The 19,499-nt window shown below is 42.7% G+C and overlaps 1 protein-coding gene across 1 annotated transcript in view; it reads right to left on the bottom strand.

The window, feature by feature from the left end:
- lrrcc1 (leucine rich repeat and coiled-coil centrosomal protein 1) overlaps positions 1-9,753 on the bottom strand; it is an 80,638-nt gene extending 70,885 nt beyond the window's left edge. The window contains exon 1 of the mRNA XM_031903468.1: positions 9,586-9,753. Within this exon, the coding sequence (XP_031759328.1) occupies positions 9,586-9,644 (59 nt within the window). The 5' untranslated portion in view covers positions 9,645-9,753. The remainder of the gene's footprint in view (positions 1-9,585) is intronic.
- Between the last annotated feature and the right edge of the window lie 9,746 nt (positions 9,754-19,499).

The following is a 19,499-nucleotide window of genomic DNA, read 5'->3' as shown; positions in this document are numbered from 1 at the left end:
ACACAGGCAGCATAGGGCAGGCAGAGTATGGCACATACAGGCAGCATAGGGCAGGCAGAGTATGGCACACACAGGCAGCATAGGGCAGGCAGAGTATGGCACACACAGGCAGCATAGGGCAGGTAGAGTATGGCACACACAGGAAGGGTAGGACAGGCAGAGTATGGCACACACAGGCAGAGTAGGGCAGGTAGAGCATGGCACACACAGGCAGCATAGGGCAGGCAGTGTATGGCACAAACAGGCAGCATAGGGCAGGCAGAGTATGGCACACACAGGCAGCATAGGGCAGGCAGAGTATAGCAAACACAGGAAGGGTAGGGCAAGCAGAGTATGGCACACACGGGAAGGGTAGGGCAGGCAGAGTATGGCACACACAGGCAGCATAGGGCAGGCAGAGTATGGCACACACAGGAAGGGTAGGGCAGACAGAGTATGGCACACACAGGCAGCATAGGGCAGGCAGAGTATGACACACACGGGAAGGGTAGGGCAGGCAGAGTATGGCACACACAGGCAGAGTAGGGCAGGCAGAGTATGGCACACACAGGAAGGGTAGGACAGGCAGAGTATGGCACACACAGGTAGAATAGGGCAGGTAGAGCATGGCACACACACGCAGCATAGGGCAGGCAGAGTATGGCACATACAGCCAGCATAGGGCAGGCAGAGTATGGCACACACAGGCAGCATAGGTCAGGCAGAGTATGGCACACACAGGCAGCATAGGGCAGGCAGAGTATGGCACACACAGGAAGGGTAGGACAGGCAGAGTATGGCACACACAGGCAGAGTAGGGCAGGTAGAGCATGGCACAAACAGGCAGCATAGGGCAGGCAGTGTATGGCACACACAGGCAGCATAGGGCAGGCAAAGTATGGCACACACACAGGCAGCATAGGGCAAGCAGAGTATGGCACACACAGGAAGGGTAGGGCAAGTAGAGTATGGCACACACAGGAAGGGTAGGGCAGGCAGAGTATGGCACGGGCAGGCAGCATAGGGCAGGCAGAGAATGACAGGAGCAGGCAGCATAGGGCAGGCAGAGAATGACAGGGGCAGGCAGCATAGGGCAGGCAGAGAATGACAGGGGCAGGCAGAGTATGGCACACAGGCAGTAAAGGGAGGCATAGCATGGCACACACAGGCCAGGTAGAGCAGACACAGGAAAAGTAGGGCAGGAGACAGGAAAACTTATTACACGTGTGAACAATGCAGTGTATTACAGGTGTGCAACATGCAGGGTCTTGCAGCCTGAATCTGAGGTGTTAACATTGCAGGAGCCAGTTCATCTCAGTACAGATACCATTTAAAGCTTACACAAAGAAACACAAGGGGCCTGCTTCCTTTTATTAAAACAAAATATAAAATACCAGTTCAACAACATTTGCTCTGTTAGTAATATTGTACAGGTATGGGATTCCATATCTGGAAACCCACTATCCAGAAAGTCCATCTGCCATAGACTCCAATATAAGCAAATAATTCAAATTTTTAAAAATGATTTAAGTTATGGAGATAAAAATTACGAAAAGATCCCTTATCCAGAAAACCCCAGGTCCCGAGCATTCTGGATAACAGGTCCCATACCTGTATAATAATAATAATAATATTTCAAAACAGAACTCAATTGTTTTTGTGTGCCAGTATGGTAATTTGATACATAGTAAATACTCTCAATGAGAAATTGATATAGGAAGTTATACATTCCTATATGCTGTATGCTGTTATACGACAAATTCAGTTTCTTGAGATTAAATAGCTTTCCCAACCCTGAGCAAAAGAATCAAGTAAAATGGTTTAATGAAAGCAAAGAATACCACCATTACATTAATAGGGGTCATCAACTAATCTAATTGAATGGAGTAGTTTCAAGAACAGACAAATAACTGTGTTTCACATTATGTTCACATGAACTCTAATGTCATACTGAGAAATTAGTAGCTGCTACTTGAACCTGGCTACATATAATTTCCATTATCACCAGTGGGGCGTAATAGACCATGAGCCAGTAGCAAAGGATCTGAACATACAAATAAAGGCAAATCACTGCTCAACTACTAAACATGGGCCTTTGCTGCAAGGCTTGAACCTTCAGCAAGAGAAGAATACTTGAACATTCAAGAATCAAAGTACAACCCTGTTTCCAAAAAAAGTAGGGACACTGGGTAAAATATAAAAAAAGCGAATGGGATGGTTTTTAGTTTACATAAATCCTATATTCATTTACAAATAGTACAAAGACAACATATCAAATGTGGAAACTGAGAAATGTTGTTTTTCAACAAAAAAAAATGCTCAGAATTTGATGTCGACAACATTGGCATTGTCTTGTTAAATATGCAAGGCTTTCGCTGAAAATATGTTATCTGGATGGCAGCATATGTTGCGCCAAAACACACACAAATATATATATATAAATATAACACACACAAATATACAGTCATATGAAAATTCTTTGGAGTTTTGTTTATCACTGGCTGAGCTTTCAAAGTAGCAACTTCCTTTTAATATATAACACGCCTTATGGAAACAGTAGTATTTCAACAGTGACAAAGTCAATTGGATTAAAAGAAAAAATGCAATTGAAATCATGTTTGTGGATCACATTTATATATGGTTTTTGTTTGCACAGTATTTGTCAATGCAGCGACAAACTGTTTTCAAACAGTGTTTTTTTGACGTATTCCTTAGCCCATGTAGTAATTGTCACTACAGAATCCTGTCTATAGATCATAGTTACATAGGGTTGAAAAAATACTCAAATTCAACCCTTCCAAGTAAACCCAGCACACACATCAATACTAACTGTAGATATTAGTATCACAATAGCCTTGGATATTATGCTTGTTCAAAAAAATCATCCAAACCCCTGTTATAGGCATTAACAGAATCTGCCATCACAACATCACTAGGAAGAACATTCCCCAACCTCCCTGCCCTCACTGTGAAAAAACACCTACACTGCTTCAAATGGAAGTTTTGTTACTCTAATCCAGTGATCCCCAACCAGTGGTTCGTGAGCAACATGTTGCTCACCAACCTCTTGAATGTTGCTCCCAGTGGCCTCAAAGTAGGTGCTCATTTTTGAATTTCTGGCTTGGAGGCAAGTGTTGGTTGCATAAAACCCAGTGTATTGCCAAACAGAGCCTCCCATAGGCTGCCAGTCCTCATAGGAGCTATCAAACTGAATTATAGCACTCATTGTCACCCCCAGAAACTTTTTCCATGCTTGTGTTGTTCCCCAACACTTTTTCCATTTGAATGTGGCTCACGTGTATAAAAGGTTGGGGATCCCTGCTCTAATCTAAAGGGATGGCCCCCTATCTGCCTATAATCCCCTCTAATGTACTTGTAGAGAGTACCGTATATACTTGAGTATAAGCCGATCCGAATATAAGCCGAGGTACCTAATTTTACCTAAGAAAACTGGAAAAACTTATTGACTCGAGTATAAGCCTAAAATGTATTGGAGTCAGTAGACATTTTTCTTGCACCAAAAATGCACTGGAGTCAATGGGCTCTTTTTGATGCACAATAGGCACTTTTACACATTTCAGCAGTCCAGACCTGACATGGAACATATGGGCTATTTATATATTAAACAACTGCAGTAAGTAATACATTCCTTATGCTATTTAAAGTACTAAGTTGGGAGCCCTTTGTCATGGTGAAAAACGCTAGCTATGTTAATAACAGCATTGAGGTACATTACATAGTTACATAGGGTTGAAAAAAGACCAGTGTCCATCAAGTTCAACCCATCCGAGTAAACCCAGCACACTTAACCCACACCTACCAATCTATACACTCACATACATAAACTATAAATACAACCACTAGTACTAACTGTAGATATTAGTATCACAATAGCCTTGGATATTCTGATTGATCAAGAACTCATCCAGGCCCCTCTTAAAGGCATTAACAGAATCTGCCATTACCACATCACTAGGAAGGGCATTCCCCAACCTCACTGCCCTCACCGTGAAAAACCACCTACGCTGCTTCAAATGGAAGCTCCTTTCCTCTAATCTAAAGGGGTGACCTCTGGTGCGCTGATTGTTTTTATGGGAAAAAAGAACATCCCCCAACTGCCTATAATCCCCTCTAATGTACTTGTACAGAGTAATCATGTCCCCTCGCAAGCGCCTCTTTTCCAGAGAAAACAACCCCAACCTCGACAGTCTCACCTCATAGTTTAAATCTTCCATCCCCTTTACCAGTTTAGTTGCACGTCTCTGCACTCTCTCCAGCTCATTAATATCCTTCTTAAGGACTGGAGCCCAAAACTGCACTGCATACTCAAGGTGAGGCCTTACCAGGGACCTATAAAGGGGCAAAATTATGTTCTCATCCCTTGAGTCAATGCCCTTTTTTATACAAGACAGCACTTTATTTGCTTTAGTAGCCACAGAATGACACTGCCTGGCATTAGACAACTTGTTATCAACAAAAACCCCTAGATCCTTCTCCATTAAGGAAACCCCCAACACACTACCATTCAGTAGATAGTTTGCGTTTATATTATTTCTACCAAAGTGCATAACTTTGCACTTAACAACATTGAACCTCAGACATTATTTATATGTAAGCCTTAGTTACTTCTTATAAAGTGAAAACATTGATTTAGATCTTTAAACATGATTTTTATGGTGTTGTGTATGAAAATGCCAATACTGATTTATCATTCAGGCAAATCCGTTGCTCCAGCATGCAATTACTTCACGTCACGCCGCCCCCGTGCATCACCCGAACATGTTTAAGGAGAGTTGTTTTCCTTCATACAACTGTCCTACACTTAAGTGCTTTAACTAAAGGGCTTACTTAGACAATGGTAACAGACTTTGTCCAGACTGAAGCTAAGCAAAAATTTACAAAAATGGAGTACCTGTGTCTGATTCACTCCGATGTCTCTTAAAGCATTAGTGCATGTGCTGCAGCTACAATCCAGCCACATCCTTTTTGTGAGCAAGTCCTCGGTATACTGCATGTCCAGCAAGTGGGAATGCACTGGCCAAGAACATGAATGTTACCAGGGGGCAGCATTCCTGAAGACAAATTGAGTAATTATGTTAAAGTAATTCCACTTAAACGCAAAGTATGATAAAATTATGGTAAAACCTTACAATGATCCTCTGTTACATCCCCTTAATTATCAGTAGAAATTCCTTCATCTAATAATATTTTGACCTATTGTTCCTCTGTAAAGCAAATCTAAATCTAGTATAGTGAAATCTATGAGCCAGACAGCTGGGGGAGGATCTGCAAACTGTTTACTAGACTGGAGGGTGTAACCCCAAACTGGACTGTATGCTTGCATTTTATGGCACATTATCTTCAGTCTCTTTATTCATTCTCTAAAGGTGCCCATACACTATAAGATCCGCTCGCTTGGCGATGTCGCCAAGCGAGCGGATCTTCACCCGATATCCCCACCTATGGGTGGGCGATATCGGGTAGAAAGTAACTTAAAAAAAAAATAATCCGATCGTTTGGCCCTGGGGCCAAACGATCGGATTACATTTGTGGTTATGGGGCAGTCGGTTCGGGGACCGCATCAACGAGCCGATGCGGTCCCCGATCCGACCGGATTTTCTAACCTGGCAGATCGAGATCTGGCCTATTTCAGGCCAGATATCGGTCGGCCAGGCAGCTCTGTTCTGCCCATACACGGGCCGATTAGCTGCCGAATCGGTCCAAGGGACCGATATCGGCAGCTATAGTCGGCCCGTGTATGGGGACCTTTAGTAAGCAGGGGCATTATCAGTAACAGCCATACACAGTTATGCTGCACAACGCCACTAACAACTAAGGCTTTATTTTTTTTGTAAGTGTAATTAATTCTAATAAACCAGACAGTGCACACATTGTGTAATTCCTCTTTTAAGTAATGGTTGGATATTCAAAACATACATTCTAAAGTGCAGCTGGAACCCAACGACTCCTTACTTACTTCACGGAGCGCCAGCCTGTGCGTCACCCGAACATGCGCGCACGCCACGCCGCACCCCCCTCATACGTCACCCGAGCATGCACTCACGGGCGCAATCCCCCCCCTGCGTTACCCGAACATGCACTGACGGGAGCGCCGCTCGCGACTGGCTCGCGACGCGCACGCTGGTTCGGGGGTGGTGGAGCGACGCACGGGGGGGGGATGGGGGGTTCGTGCGGCGCGATGTGAGTGCATGCTCGGGCTACGGATTCACCAGTAGCACAGGTAATCGAGGACTCGAGTATAAGCCGAGGATTCCTTTTTTAGCACATTTTGAGTGCTGGAAAACTCGGCTTATACTTGAGTATATGCGGTAATCATGTCCCCTCGCAAGCACCTTTTTCCCAGAGAAAACAACCCCAACCTCGACAGTCTAACCTCATAGTTTAAATCTTCTATCCCCTTTACTAATTTAGTTGCAGTCACTGCACTCTCTCCAAAAATCCCCCAAATCCCCACATTCTTCTCAATTAAGGATATCCCCAACACACTACCATTTAGTGTATAACTTGCATCCAATACTGGCTTTTGGTTGTGTCTATTGCAAGTTAGTTTGCTGGATTCCCCGAATCTTGTAATGATATTATGTACTGTGATACGTTACACTGACAATATTTTACCTTACAATATTTGCTTACACAGTGTTTCACAAAGTGGGGAACCCCTCCTATTTTATTTCAGAAACACCCAGCCTCTCTGGGATGCTCTATCTGTATCCAATTAGGTTACTGACCCTTTCCTATTGGTGACATGTCCCACCGGGTGTTTTCTTTGACTTCTCCAGTCTGTTGTTACTCCTGTCCTAACTTTTTTGAAAAGTGTTGCTGGCATCAAATTCTAAACAAACATACCTTTTTTAGAAAACAATAAAATTTCTTGGTTTCAACATTTGGTGTTATCTTTTTACTGTCTGCAATTAAATGTTTTAAATGATTTGCAATCATTGCTTTCTCTTTTTTACAAAAATGTATTTACACAGTGTCTAACTTTTTCATCCCAGTTTTCTTTTTTCACTCTGGCCCTGGTTAGGTAAAGTAAACTCCCTCATGGTTGCCGAGGGTGTAAATAGCCCTAAAGATCTATGAAGATGCACGTGATCACCAAGCTCCATCTCTCCCACCTTGGGCTCTCCTCTGGGGAGCATAAGTAAACTGACCCACCCTAGCTGTGAGGTGACAGAGGATCTGAAGGTACTTATGGCCAGGGATAAAGGGGCCCTTCATTTCTTAAAGGAGAAGGCAAGGCTAAGTCACATGGGGGTGCCAAAATGTTAGGCACCCCCAATGACTTAAATCGCTTACCCTTTACCCCAGGCTGGTGCCCCTGTTAGGAGAAAAATGCACCAGTCCGGGGTAGCTGCAGCGCTTCCTTCATCCGCGTTGGCGCGCTGTGCATGCGCATTAGAGTGAAAAGCTGAACTTTAACAACAAAGTTGGCTTTTCACTCTAATGTGCATGTGCCGGCCCAGTGATTTCGGCACAGAAAAAACACAGAAGAAAGCGCTTGCTACAGGTACCCTGGGCTGGTGCTGTTTTCTACTCACAGGGGCACTAGCCCGGGGTACGAGGTAAGCGATTTAACATTTTGGCACCCCCAAGTGACTTAGCCTTTCCTTCTCCTTTAAGTAGGGCTCAAAGACTTTGTCCCCCTTTGTACTTTTTTTTTTGGGGGGGGGGGGGGGTCTGTTTTTGCACTTATGTGATTTTAGCATCTCAGACTTTACTAAAAAATCCTTCGCTTCACTTTCCCGTTCCTTTACCCTGTTGTGGTCAGTCTTATAACTGGTATGCAGAATCCTACTGTTCTCCATTCATTATCTGCTCAGCACTAAGCAGCTATTCTTTTTCACAGCAGCGAGCATATGGCTGTAAGGGGACCAACACATTTATTTTACCCAATGTTGCTTAGGCCTATCACAGCAACTCCATGTACCCCATGGTTCTGTAACCTCTATTTCAGCTCAATAGATGCCTTCCCAGACTAGTACCAGTAGAACATGGGTTACACTGAGTGAAAGAGGAAGGTGAGGGTGTTGTGCAACTACACCTCTTTTAATAGTATGCAGAAAAATAAAAAACGAGGACGCAAGCGGTTCTTGCAAACAACAAAAGAATAAGTGTTTATTTAACATACAAAAGGTTACTCACAATACAGCTTCTCAGAGGCCTGTGGTACAGGCAACACCACATACAGAGTGTAATACAGACTGACACTCCCCTGCGGACAGACTTGGCAGGAATCTCACTTCACCTCTGCCACACCCCATAGTGGATCCCCTCTGGGAATTCTCTATCCTGATTCCCTATTCACTGGGATCCCTACACTACAGGCAATATGGCCTGGGAGAGATACCTCCAAAACTGCTCAGGAGCTCAGAACTACTCTTTCTAGCTCAGCCCTAACTGCCTTACATCCCTAGAGTGGTACTATACAGGGAGCTACACCTGCCACTATCTAACGCCTCATTTACGGGGCCCTGTTCCCTGACTGTAACTAGGCCTGTGCCCTGGGCTCACAGCAGCCATCCCCCAGCTGGAAGCAAACAGGAAGGTGCCACTCCTTTCCCAGCACTATACCAAAGTGAGGCAGGAAGTGGTCACCATACCTGCTAGCCAATAGCACACATATGTTACTGAACTCACTTAGATACATTCCCTTCCGCCCAGCAACTAAGGAACCTGAACCTGTAGGGATTTAAAGCCATAGGGGCCATTTAACCCTATAGGTCCCTACAGTTATTTCAGAGCAATGAGCAACAGGCTTGTTCAGATCAAGCCCGCTTTAGCATTCCATTCTTTGGTTAACCCCTCCTTTAGTTCCTGACAGGGTTCTACATATAAGACAACACTGGTGTAGCAGCCATTTAGCAAATAGTTCCAAGACTATCTAGGGCAAAAATAAGTTTCACTCTATATCTAATGCTAACAGGCCTTAAAGCAAGGCTTATAAGAGTATCTAGGAGACACGCTTTCTCCTAATATTATGTTAACCCTTCAGTAACCTTTACAGTTGGGCCCCAAACACCCCATTTTAGACACCATTCAAGTGCCATTTACCCAATCCTTAATTACCAATAATGCAATCTCCCACCGTACCAGCCACAGCACACTGTAGTGGGGCTCATTGGCCAGTGTGGAACACATTGTACTTTGGGCCAGTCTTACAGCAAGAATCATGCAGAGCAGGGTTGGGGGGCAGGCAGGAAACTCCTCTGACTGACCTACGGCGCCCCCGCGCCACTGACTGCACTGACTTACGGCACTTCTGACTGAATTACGGCACCCCCGCGCCACTAACTTACGGCACTTCTAACTGACTTACGACACCCCCGTGCCACTAACTTATGGCACTTCTGACTGACTTACGACACCCCCGTGCCACTAACTTACGGCACTTCTAACTGACTTACGACACCCCCGTGCCACTAACTTATGGCACTTCTGACTGACTTACGGCGTCCCCCGCGCCACGGACTGCACTTACGGCACTTCTGACTGACTTACGGCACCCCTCCCACACAGCAGCATCTTGTATCCAGGAATAATTTGCTCAATAAATTCAGTACCATTTTGACTGAAACCCTCGCTTACTTGCGGATCTGCTTGTCCATAAGGCTTAGCTCCCTGCTCCCTGGGGCCGTGCTTGCCATTTTCCCACAGCAGTGCTACTGCTACACCTCCCAGCGGGACAGCCCTGACTTTCATAACACGGCACTATCCCCGGTGTGCAGTTCAAATGTTCCGCTCATTGGCTCCTGTAGCCCCGCTTTCCCGGGCTCTTGTTTCCAAGACAACAAAGTATGCAAGCGCAGTGACGCAGCACGCAGGCGAAGGGGGCGTAACCAGAAGGGGCGTAGCACATCGCACAGGCTTCGCGCTTGTCATAGCGCAATTAGGCAGTGTAGGGAATGGCGAGTTCTAAATGTACTCTTTGATTTTTGGGCAGCTCATTACTGCTACTGCTGCCAGGGGAAATAAAAGTTTTTTCAGCAACATCCGGCGCTCTTATAGCCTTTACTTCTAGTCGAAACAATACTCATGTCTGTTTAGAAATCCGACTTGTGTGGTAGGACAAGAGCTTCCGCTCGGAATTTAACAAAAAATATTACATTAAGTAATCTAGTTTAGGAGAGAATTGGTGAAATTGGGCAAAGAAATCGGTAGATTTTTTTAGGGTGTGTTTTTAAATTCTGGCGTCAGAGGGTCCCTGTGGGTTTGTGCGAACAAGGGGGCGATTTCTCCACACAAATGATGGGTTCATTGCGATAAAACATTTTGGCAGCAAAGAATCATGGTTTTCAGTTTAGGGGCAAAAAGGCCAGTTTAGGAGAATTTCTGACATGGAAGGGTCTCCAGTGGGGACTGTTTTATTAGAGGAAAATCCATGAAATTGATTCTGACCTCAGAGGGTGAAGTTTGGCAAATGGGACAAATTTTTCACACTTTAAAAAAGGACTAAGAAGATAATGGGTGAAATTGGCAAAAGTAATCTTGGGTAATCTTTCGCTCAGTTACTATAGACAAAAACGCTAATTCAGGACTAAAGAATGGTTTAAACTGACAAAGTTACCTTGGCTTTATGTACTCATTTTTCCTCCTGTATCTGGAGAATCCTAGTGTTATTTAGGCAAACGGGCTAATTTGGGAAAAGATGGTGACTGACAAAAAGTTGTGTTTTTAGAGGGTACTATCTATGCAAACAAGGGCAGATTTATTACATATTTGGGGCAATTTAGGCAGACAATCTGTGAAACTGACCATGTGATCTTGGGTTTTTAGGTAATATTTTTTCTGATGTTCGAGGATCACAGTTTTTTTTTTTTGGCGAAAAGGCCAGATCTTTTAAAAGTTATGGGCAAAAATGTCATAATTTAGAATAAGTCAATGGGTGAAATTAACCAAAAGTAAATTTGTTTTTATTCTCTTCCTCATCAGAGGGTCACAGGTTTTTTTTTGTTTACAAGGGCCACATTTTTCACAATTTATGGAAAAGGGCTTGTTTAGATGAAGACAGTGGGTGACAGTGACCAAAAATCTTGGGTTTAGGCTATTTTTTTACTGTGGTGTCAAAGGGTCGATTTATTTTATGTGCAAATAAGGGCCATATTCTAAACAAAGTAATTGTAGGTTTTAGGGATAAACTAATACGGGAGATTTTTATTATTATTTGGTATAAAATCTGATCCCCACTGCTGTAATTTAAGTCGAGTCAGAGAAAGTCTGATGTTGTTTTGTTCCTGCTGTTTACCAGCAAATTTAGGACTTGTTCATTAACCCTTTAAGTGCCAGCCGAATTCGTCATTTCGGTTCCCCCCAGTGCCAGACGTTTTTTAAGCATTTTGTACTCATTCGCTTTAACAATGTTTTTTGGTAGGAAAACCTCCATGAAACTAGGGAAATTATATATCGTTTTTTTCGTCACTAATTGGGCTTCGACATACATACCAAATTTTATAACTTTTCTGGAGATATGATGTGTATTTTGGGTGAATTATGTAAAAAAAAAATAAAATTATGAAAAATTTCTGTATATTTTGAGTTTATATTCCATAGAAAAGTTAATTTTACAAACTTTTTTTTGTTGTTTGTAAAAGCCCTGATACTCCCAAGTCCAACGATACCAAATATGTGGTGGTACCCCACAGTTCCTGTCCAGAAGTAACCCCCAAACTAAAGCAATACTTAGTACAATATCACACCAGAACAAAGCGGAAAAGCGCTTGTAACAGTTGATGCAGCATAACTTATATGTAAATCTAAAATATCCCCTCATGTTTGGTATCTTTAGAAACTACAGACCTTCAGGTTTCTAGGTGCAATGTAGTTTTCACTAAAAAGCCAAATACCTTTTGTCAGTGCATTGTGAAATTTGGAAGTTTTTTTGACATTTTTTTTTTTTCTAAAACGTAAACTTGGACGCATGATCAAATGTGGATTTGACAAAAAAAAATCTCATAAAAATTTTCTAACAAAGGCAAATTTGAAAGACAAATTTCTACTGAATAAAATGATGCCCCATATGTATGGGTGCACATAAAGACATGGGCACCAAACACTCCAAAGCGGGGGCAATGCACAAGGGCAATTACAGCTAAAAATGTGGGTGCTGTGCTCTATGTGCACTACCTGCAGTTTTTCAGTGTTAACCCCCCCTACTTGTGAAATAACCCCCACAAACTATATATTTCTGAAAAGTGCACACCTTCAGCTATTCAGAGACACCACTCTTCTCTTTCTACATAGAAAATTGTGGCCGCAGTCCCTTGCAGAAGTCAGCGCTTTGGTCAGAAATCGAGGAAAAAACTGATAAAAAACCTAGATTTCTCCCCAAAATCTCCATGGCAACTACCAAAAACTTACTAAACATCAATCTGCAAGTTCCCCTGAATAAAACAATACCCCATATGTATGGGTGCACATAAAGACGTGGCCACCAAATGCCCCAAAACATGGGCAATGCATAAGGGCAATTTCAGTTGATATTTTGGGGGCTGCGCTCTATGTGCACTTCCTGCAGTTTTTCAGTGTTAACCCCCCTACCTGTAAAATAACCCCCACAAACTATATATTTCTGAAAAGTGTACACCTTCAGCTATTCAGAGACACCACTCTCCTCTTTCTACATGGAAAATTGTGGCCGCAGTCCCTTGCAGAAGTCAGCGCATTGGTCAGAAATCAAGGAAAAACCAGATACAAACCTAGATTTCTCCCCAAAATCTCCATGGCAACTACCAAAAACTTACTAAACATCAATCTGCAAGTTCCCCTGAATAAAACGATACCCCATATGTATGGGTGCACATAAAGACGTGGCCACCAAATGCCCCAAAACAGGGGCAATGCATAAGGGCAATTTCAGTTGAAATTTTGGGGGCTGCGCTCTATGTGCACTTCCTGCAGTTTTTCAGTGTTAACCCCCCCTACCTGTAAAATAACCCCCACAAACTATATATTTCTGAAAAGTGCACACCTTCAGCTATTCAGAGACACCACTCTCCTCTTTCTACATGGAAAATTGTGGCCGCAGTCCCTTGCAGAAGTCAGCGCATTGGTCAGAAATCAAGGAAAAAACAGACACAAACCTAGATTTCTCCCCAAAATCTCCATGGCAACTACCAAAAACTTACTAAACATCAATCTGCAAGTTCCCCTGAATAAAACGATACCCCATATGTATGGGTACACATAAAGACGTGGCCACCAAATGCCCCAAAACAGGGGCAATGCATAAGGGCAATTTCAGTTGAAATTTTGGGGGCTGCGCTCTATGTGCACTTCCTGCAGTTTTTCAGTGTTAACCCCCCCTACCTGTAAAATAACCCCCACAAACTATATATTTCCAAAAAGTGCACACCTTCAGCTATTCAGAGACACCACTCTCCTCTTTCTACATGGAAAATTGTGGCCGCAGTCCCTTGCAGAAGTAAGCGCATCGGTCAGAAATCAAGGAAAAACCAGATACAAACCTAGATTTCTCCCCAAAATCTCCATGGCAACTACCAAAAACTTACTAAACATCAATCTGCAAGTTCCCCTGAATAAAACGATACCCCATATGTATGGGTACACATAAAGACGTGTCCACCAAATGCCCCCAAACAGGGGCAATGCATAAGGGGGGGGCTGTGCTCTACCTGCAGTTATTTAGTCTAAACACCCCCATACCTGTGAAATAACCCCCACAAACTATATATTTCCAAAAAGTGCACACCTTCAGCTATTCAGAGACACCACTCTTCTCTTCTACATGGAAAATTGTGGCCACAGTCCCTTGCAGAAGTCAGCGCTTTGGTCAGAAATCAAGGAAAAACCAGATACAAACCTAGATTTCTCCCCAAAATCTCCATGGCAACTACCAAAACTTACTAACCATTAATCTGCAAGTTCCCCTGAATAAAACGATACCCCATATGTATGGGTGCACATAAAGACGTGGCCACCAAATGCCCCAAAACAGGGGCAATGCATAAGGGCAATTTCAGTTGAAATTTTGGGGGCTGCGCTCTATGTGCACTACCTGCAGTTTTTCAGTGTTAACCCCCCTACCTGTGAAATAACCCCCACAATCTATATATTTACGAAAAGTGCACACCTTCAGCTATTCAGAGACACCACTCTTCTCTTTCTACATGGAAAATTGTGGCCGCAGTCCCTTGCAGAAGTCAGCGCTTTGGTCAGAAATCAAGGAAAAACCAGATACAAACCTAGATTTTGGTCAGAAATCAAGGAAAAACCAGATAAAAAAACCTAGATTTCTCGCCAAAATCTCCATGGCAACTACCAAAAACTTACTAAACCTCAATTTGCAAGTTCCCCTGAATAAAACGATACCCCATATGTATGGGTGCACATAAAGACGTGGCCACCAAATGCCCCCTAACAGGGGCAATGCATAACGGGGGGCTTTGCTCTACCTGCAGTTATTTAGTCTAAAAACCCCCATACCTGTGAAATAACCCCCGCAAACTATATATTTCCAAAAAGTGCACACCTTCAGCTATTCAGAGACACCACTCTTCTCTTTCTACATGGAAAATTGTGGCCGCAGTCCCTTGCAGAAGTCAGCGCTTTGGTCAGAAATCAAGGAAAAACCAGATACAAACCTAGATTTTGGTCAGAAATCAAGGAAAAACCAGATAAAAAAACCTAGATTTCTCCCCAAAATCTCCATGGCAACTACCAAAAACTTACTAAACCTCAATTTGCAAGTTCCCCTGAATAAAACGATACCCCATATGTATGGGTGCACATAAAGACGTGGCCACCAAATGCCCCCAAACAGGGGCAATGCATAAGGGGGGGCTTTGCTCTACCTGCAGTTTTTCAGTGTTAACCCCCCTACCTGTGAAATAACCCCCACAATCATATATTTACGAAAAGTGCACACCTTCAGCTATTCAGAGACACCACTCTTCTCTTTCTACATGGAAAATTGTGGCCGCAGTCCCTTGCAGAAGTCAGCGCATTGGTCAGAAATCAAGGAAAAACCAGATAAAAAACCTAGATTTCTCCCCAAAATCTCCATGGCAACTACCAAAAACTTACTAAACCTCAATTTGCAAGTTCCCCTGAATAAAACGATACCCCATATGTATGGGTGCACATAAAGACGTGGCCACCAAATGCCCCAAAACAGGGGCAATGCATAAGGGCAATTTCAGTTGAAATTTTGGGGGCTGCGCTCTATGTGCACTACCTGCAGTTTTTCAGTGTTAACCCCCCCTACCTGTGAAATAACCCCCACAATCTATATATTTACGAAAAGTGCACACCTTCAGCTATTCAGAGACACCACTCTTCTCTTTCTACATGGAAAATTGTGGCCGCAGTCCCTTGCAGAAGTCAGCGCTTTGGTCAGAAATCAAGGAAAAACCAGATACAAACCTAGATTTTGGTCAGAAATCAAGGAAAAACCAGATAAAAAACCTAGATTTCTCCCCAAAATCTCCATGGCAACTACCAAAAACTTACTAAACCTCAATTTGCAAGTTCCCCTGAATAAAACGATACCCCATATGTATGGGTGCACATAAAGACGTGGCCACCAAATGCCCCCTAACAGGGGCAATGCATAACGGGGGGCTTTGCTCTACCTGCAGTTATTTAGTCTAAACACCCCCATACCTGTGAAATAACCCCCGCAAACTATATATTTCCAAAAAGTGCACACCTTCAGCTATTCAGAGACACCACTCTTCTCTTTCTACATGGAAAATTGTGGCCGCAGTCCCTTGCAGAAGTCACGCTTTGGTCAGAAATCAAGGAAAAACCAGATACAAACCTAGATTTCTCCCCAAAATCTCCATGGCAACTACCAAAAACTTACTAACCATAAATCTGCAAGTTCCCCTGAATAAAACGATACCCCATATGTATGGGTGCACATAAGTACATGGCCGCCAAACCTGAAAATGCATAATATTGGGGCTGCACTCTATGCACCCCTTTTTTTTTTTGCCTGCACCCGAATGAATGGAATACGCTCGGGTGCAGGCACATGTAGCCGATATACGCATGAAAACGCGTGAGAATGCAAAGTCTCGCGTTTTCATGCGTATATCGGCTACATGTGCCTGCACCCGAGCGTATTCCATTCATTCGGGTGCAGGCACAAGTAGCAGGCGTAGGGCTGAATTTTCGGCAAGCGTTTTTCCACTTGCTGAAAAAATCAGCCCTACGCCATGTGTGGCATCAGCCTAACCCTTGGCAATAGAAACTACCAGAACAATCTTAGCACCTCTGGACCTTTCTAGAACAACTGAAATCAAATGAAGTTAAAATGGAATAAAACCACTAAAAGCAATCAAAGAACAATAATTGCAATGAAATCGGTGATCAGAGCCCTGGATCCACCAATGTCACTGCAAAAGCAACCTTTTTGGGGCACTAAATACACAATAAAGAACAATGCAAAGATAAAACACCATAAAATCAGTAAATTCAAATAAAAACCGCTCAAACCAACAGAAGAACAATTATTGCAATGAAATCGGTGGTCAGAGCCCTGGATCCACCAACGTCACTGCAAATTCAGCACCCAATAGCAATACAAAAGTTATAGTGCAATAGAATAATTCAAAAACAGAAATCAATTATGAAAATGCAAAAAAAACACTAAAATGCAACCAAATAAATCAGATAATTATAGAGCAAGATCAGAAATAAAGTTTTAGTAAAAAAAAAAGACTGCCAGAGAAAGCAAAGAAAGAAAGAAAAGAAAAGAAAGAAAGAAAAAAAAAAAAAAAAAAAAAAAAAAAAGTGTAAGTGTGTGTGTAAGTGTCTGTGTGTGCTTGGGAAAGTTGTAAATAAGTGTGTATGTGTACAAAAGTGTAATAATGACAAAGATAGAAGAAGAAATGGAAAAAAAAAAAAAAAATTTTAGACAGTTGAGATAGAAATAAGCAAAATAAACAGTGGTTAGAGAGTTGTAGTTCAGCTTACACAATGCAGGCAGGCGATCAGGGCGACCAATCTGGCAGGAAGGCAGCAGGAAGGCAGCAGGGGGGCTCCAGCAGTCTCACGTGGCAGCAGAGTGAAGAGGCGACGGCGGGGGCGGCGACAATTAAAGGGACAGCAGTGGACACGTCATCAATGCGTGTCCACTGCTGTCATTGGCTGAGGACCCGGATCGGCGGCGCTGGGGGACCCGGATCGGTAAGTATGACCTCTTATGCTCGTTGCCTAGGGGGTTGTGCAGGCTTTACAAGCGCTGCGCTGCTTTAAAAGCGAGCGCAGCGCTTGTAAACCCGTTAGTGCTGTAGGACGTAGATTCTACGTTCTATGGCACTTTGGTCCCTTGGTACCTAGGACGTAGAATCTACGTCCTATGGCACTAAAAAGGTTAAACAGGTGAAGCACAAGCCGGTTTACTGACACTTCCTGTAGAATTATTATAGAGACACACAATACATCACTAATCTATGAAAACTCAGCCACCCAGTTCAGTGCAGTATATGCATACCTTTTTATAAACGATTGTAGCCTACAGTTTTGTATATAGATTAAGAAATTTTGTCGATCAAATGCTGTAAAGATTTGTTTTATGTCCAGTGATAATGCAATATACGCTGCTGGGTTTCTATTTTAAACTTTTATTTCAAGTAAATCAGTAGGTGATCAGACAGGCATTCACTGCTTATCTGAAGGAATGTTAGATTGATTCTAATGTAAAAAAAAAAACCCATAAAATTATCTACAACTGTGTAAAATATTGACATCTTAAGTCACACAAATTTGTAAATCGTTGGTGTAATGTCTCCAGTCCTTAAAGAGATACTGACACTAGAAATGAAACCTTTTTTTACATCTTTCATAACATTGTCTTTGCATGCTATTTATAGTTTTGCCATAAAAGTATTTCCCCAATGCTTTTACATTCCCTATCTGATCCCCCATGTTCCTCTATGAGGGGGCTGCCGTATTTATGCTGCAGTAGGCTGTTAGCATTAGAAGCTATAACTGACAGGCTGAGAAGGGACAGTCAGGTTGGCAAAACAGTCAGGTTTAGGGACTTCATGTAACAATTACTTACCAAAGAAACCCTATCAGCAAAAAATGATAAACATGACCTATAGGGAACTTTTTATGTAGATTCATATTTTAAAAAGTAGTTTTTTCATGTCAGTATCACTTTAAGAAGGATATTAATGAGCTGGAGAGAGTGCAGAGACTGCAACTAAGCTGGTAAAGGGGATGGAAGATTTAAACTATGAGGTTAGACTGTCGAGGTTGGGGTTTTTGTTTATGGTAAAAAAGCGCTTGAGTGGGGACATGATTACTCTGTACAAGTACATTAGAGGGTGTTATAGGCAGATGTGGGATGTTCTTTTTTCCCATAAAAACGATCAACACACCAGAGGTCACCCCTTTAGATTGGAGGAACGGAGCTTCCATTTGAAGCAGTGCAGGTGGTTTTCAAGGTGAGGGCAGTGAGGTTGGGGAATGCCCTTCCTAGAGATGTGGTTATGGCAGATTCTGTTAATGCCTTTAAGCCTGGATGAGTTCTTGAACAAGCATAGTATCCAAGGCTATTGTGATACTAATATCTACAGTTAGTATTAATGTTTGTATATATAGTTTATCTATGTGAGTATATAGATTGATAAGTATAGGTTGTGAGTGCTGGGTTTACTTGGAAGGGTTGAACTTCATGGACTCTGGTCTTTTTTCAACCCTGTGTAACTATCAACCAGTCCTGTCTCGGCCCCACTACACATACTCTAACTTGTGCATCATTCAGACACAGATAGGGAACGCCAGCAGATGCAGGTTACATCAGGTCCTTTTTACATTATAATTTTAATACATTAAACTTTTGTTGGGAATAATGAGATCCTAATTTCCTGCCTGTAACTTTAAGGGCTATAATACACATGGTGTTTTGTCTTCTGCTGCCATCTCTCAAGTAAGCCATTTGACAAAAAGGGTGCTCTTGGCTGGATAGCAGCGATGGACAAAACCATAGTGGGAGGTTAATACGGGGATAAAACCTTTTACGTTCTTGCTTACCGTAGTGTCTGTCCCTTCTGTTTTGCTTGGGAATGTTGTCTTGATCTAAAACATAGTTTATGGTTTGAAATTTATCTGTAAATAACAGATTTATTAAAGTCACATTTGTTTGTTTCCAAAAAGCCCTGGGGAGCTGCCCTTATATCCCACACTTTCTATATTAAACTAACATTTTAGGGTGTGACTGGAACAGGCCTCAGCATATTGTTTCTGCTATAATTATTCCAGAATTAATTGGTTTCACTAATGATATGAGTAATGTCACTGTGGATAAGGGTAGTGGCGTTTCTAATGCTAGAAATTGCCCCCAGTCAAAGAGAATGGGGACGGTCGCTATATGTCTGGTGACATGCACATATGCCTAAAAAATCAGGATCTGACATTTCTTGAGTATTTCTCTATAGTCCACTGTACACAGTGATTTAAAGGGTTACTTAGTATTGCCCTGAACAGGAACACTAAAATCAGGACCTTAGTGCCCCATGCGCTTGGGGCAA

This window comes from Xenopus tropicalis, chromosome 6 (assembly GCF_000004195.4).
Source record: "Xenopus tropicalis strain Nigerian chromosome 6, UCB_Xtro_10.0, whole genome shotgun sequence".
In the NCBI taxonomy this organism is placed as follows: Eukaryota; Metazoa; Chordata; class Amphibia; order Anura; family Pipidae; genus Xenopus; species Xenopus tropicalis.
The sequence above is the reverse complement of the archived record's forward strand: the minus strand, read 5'-3'. Positions and strand labels throughout refer to the sequence as shown.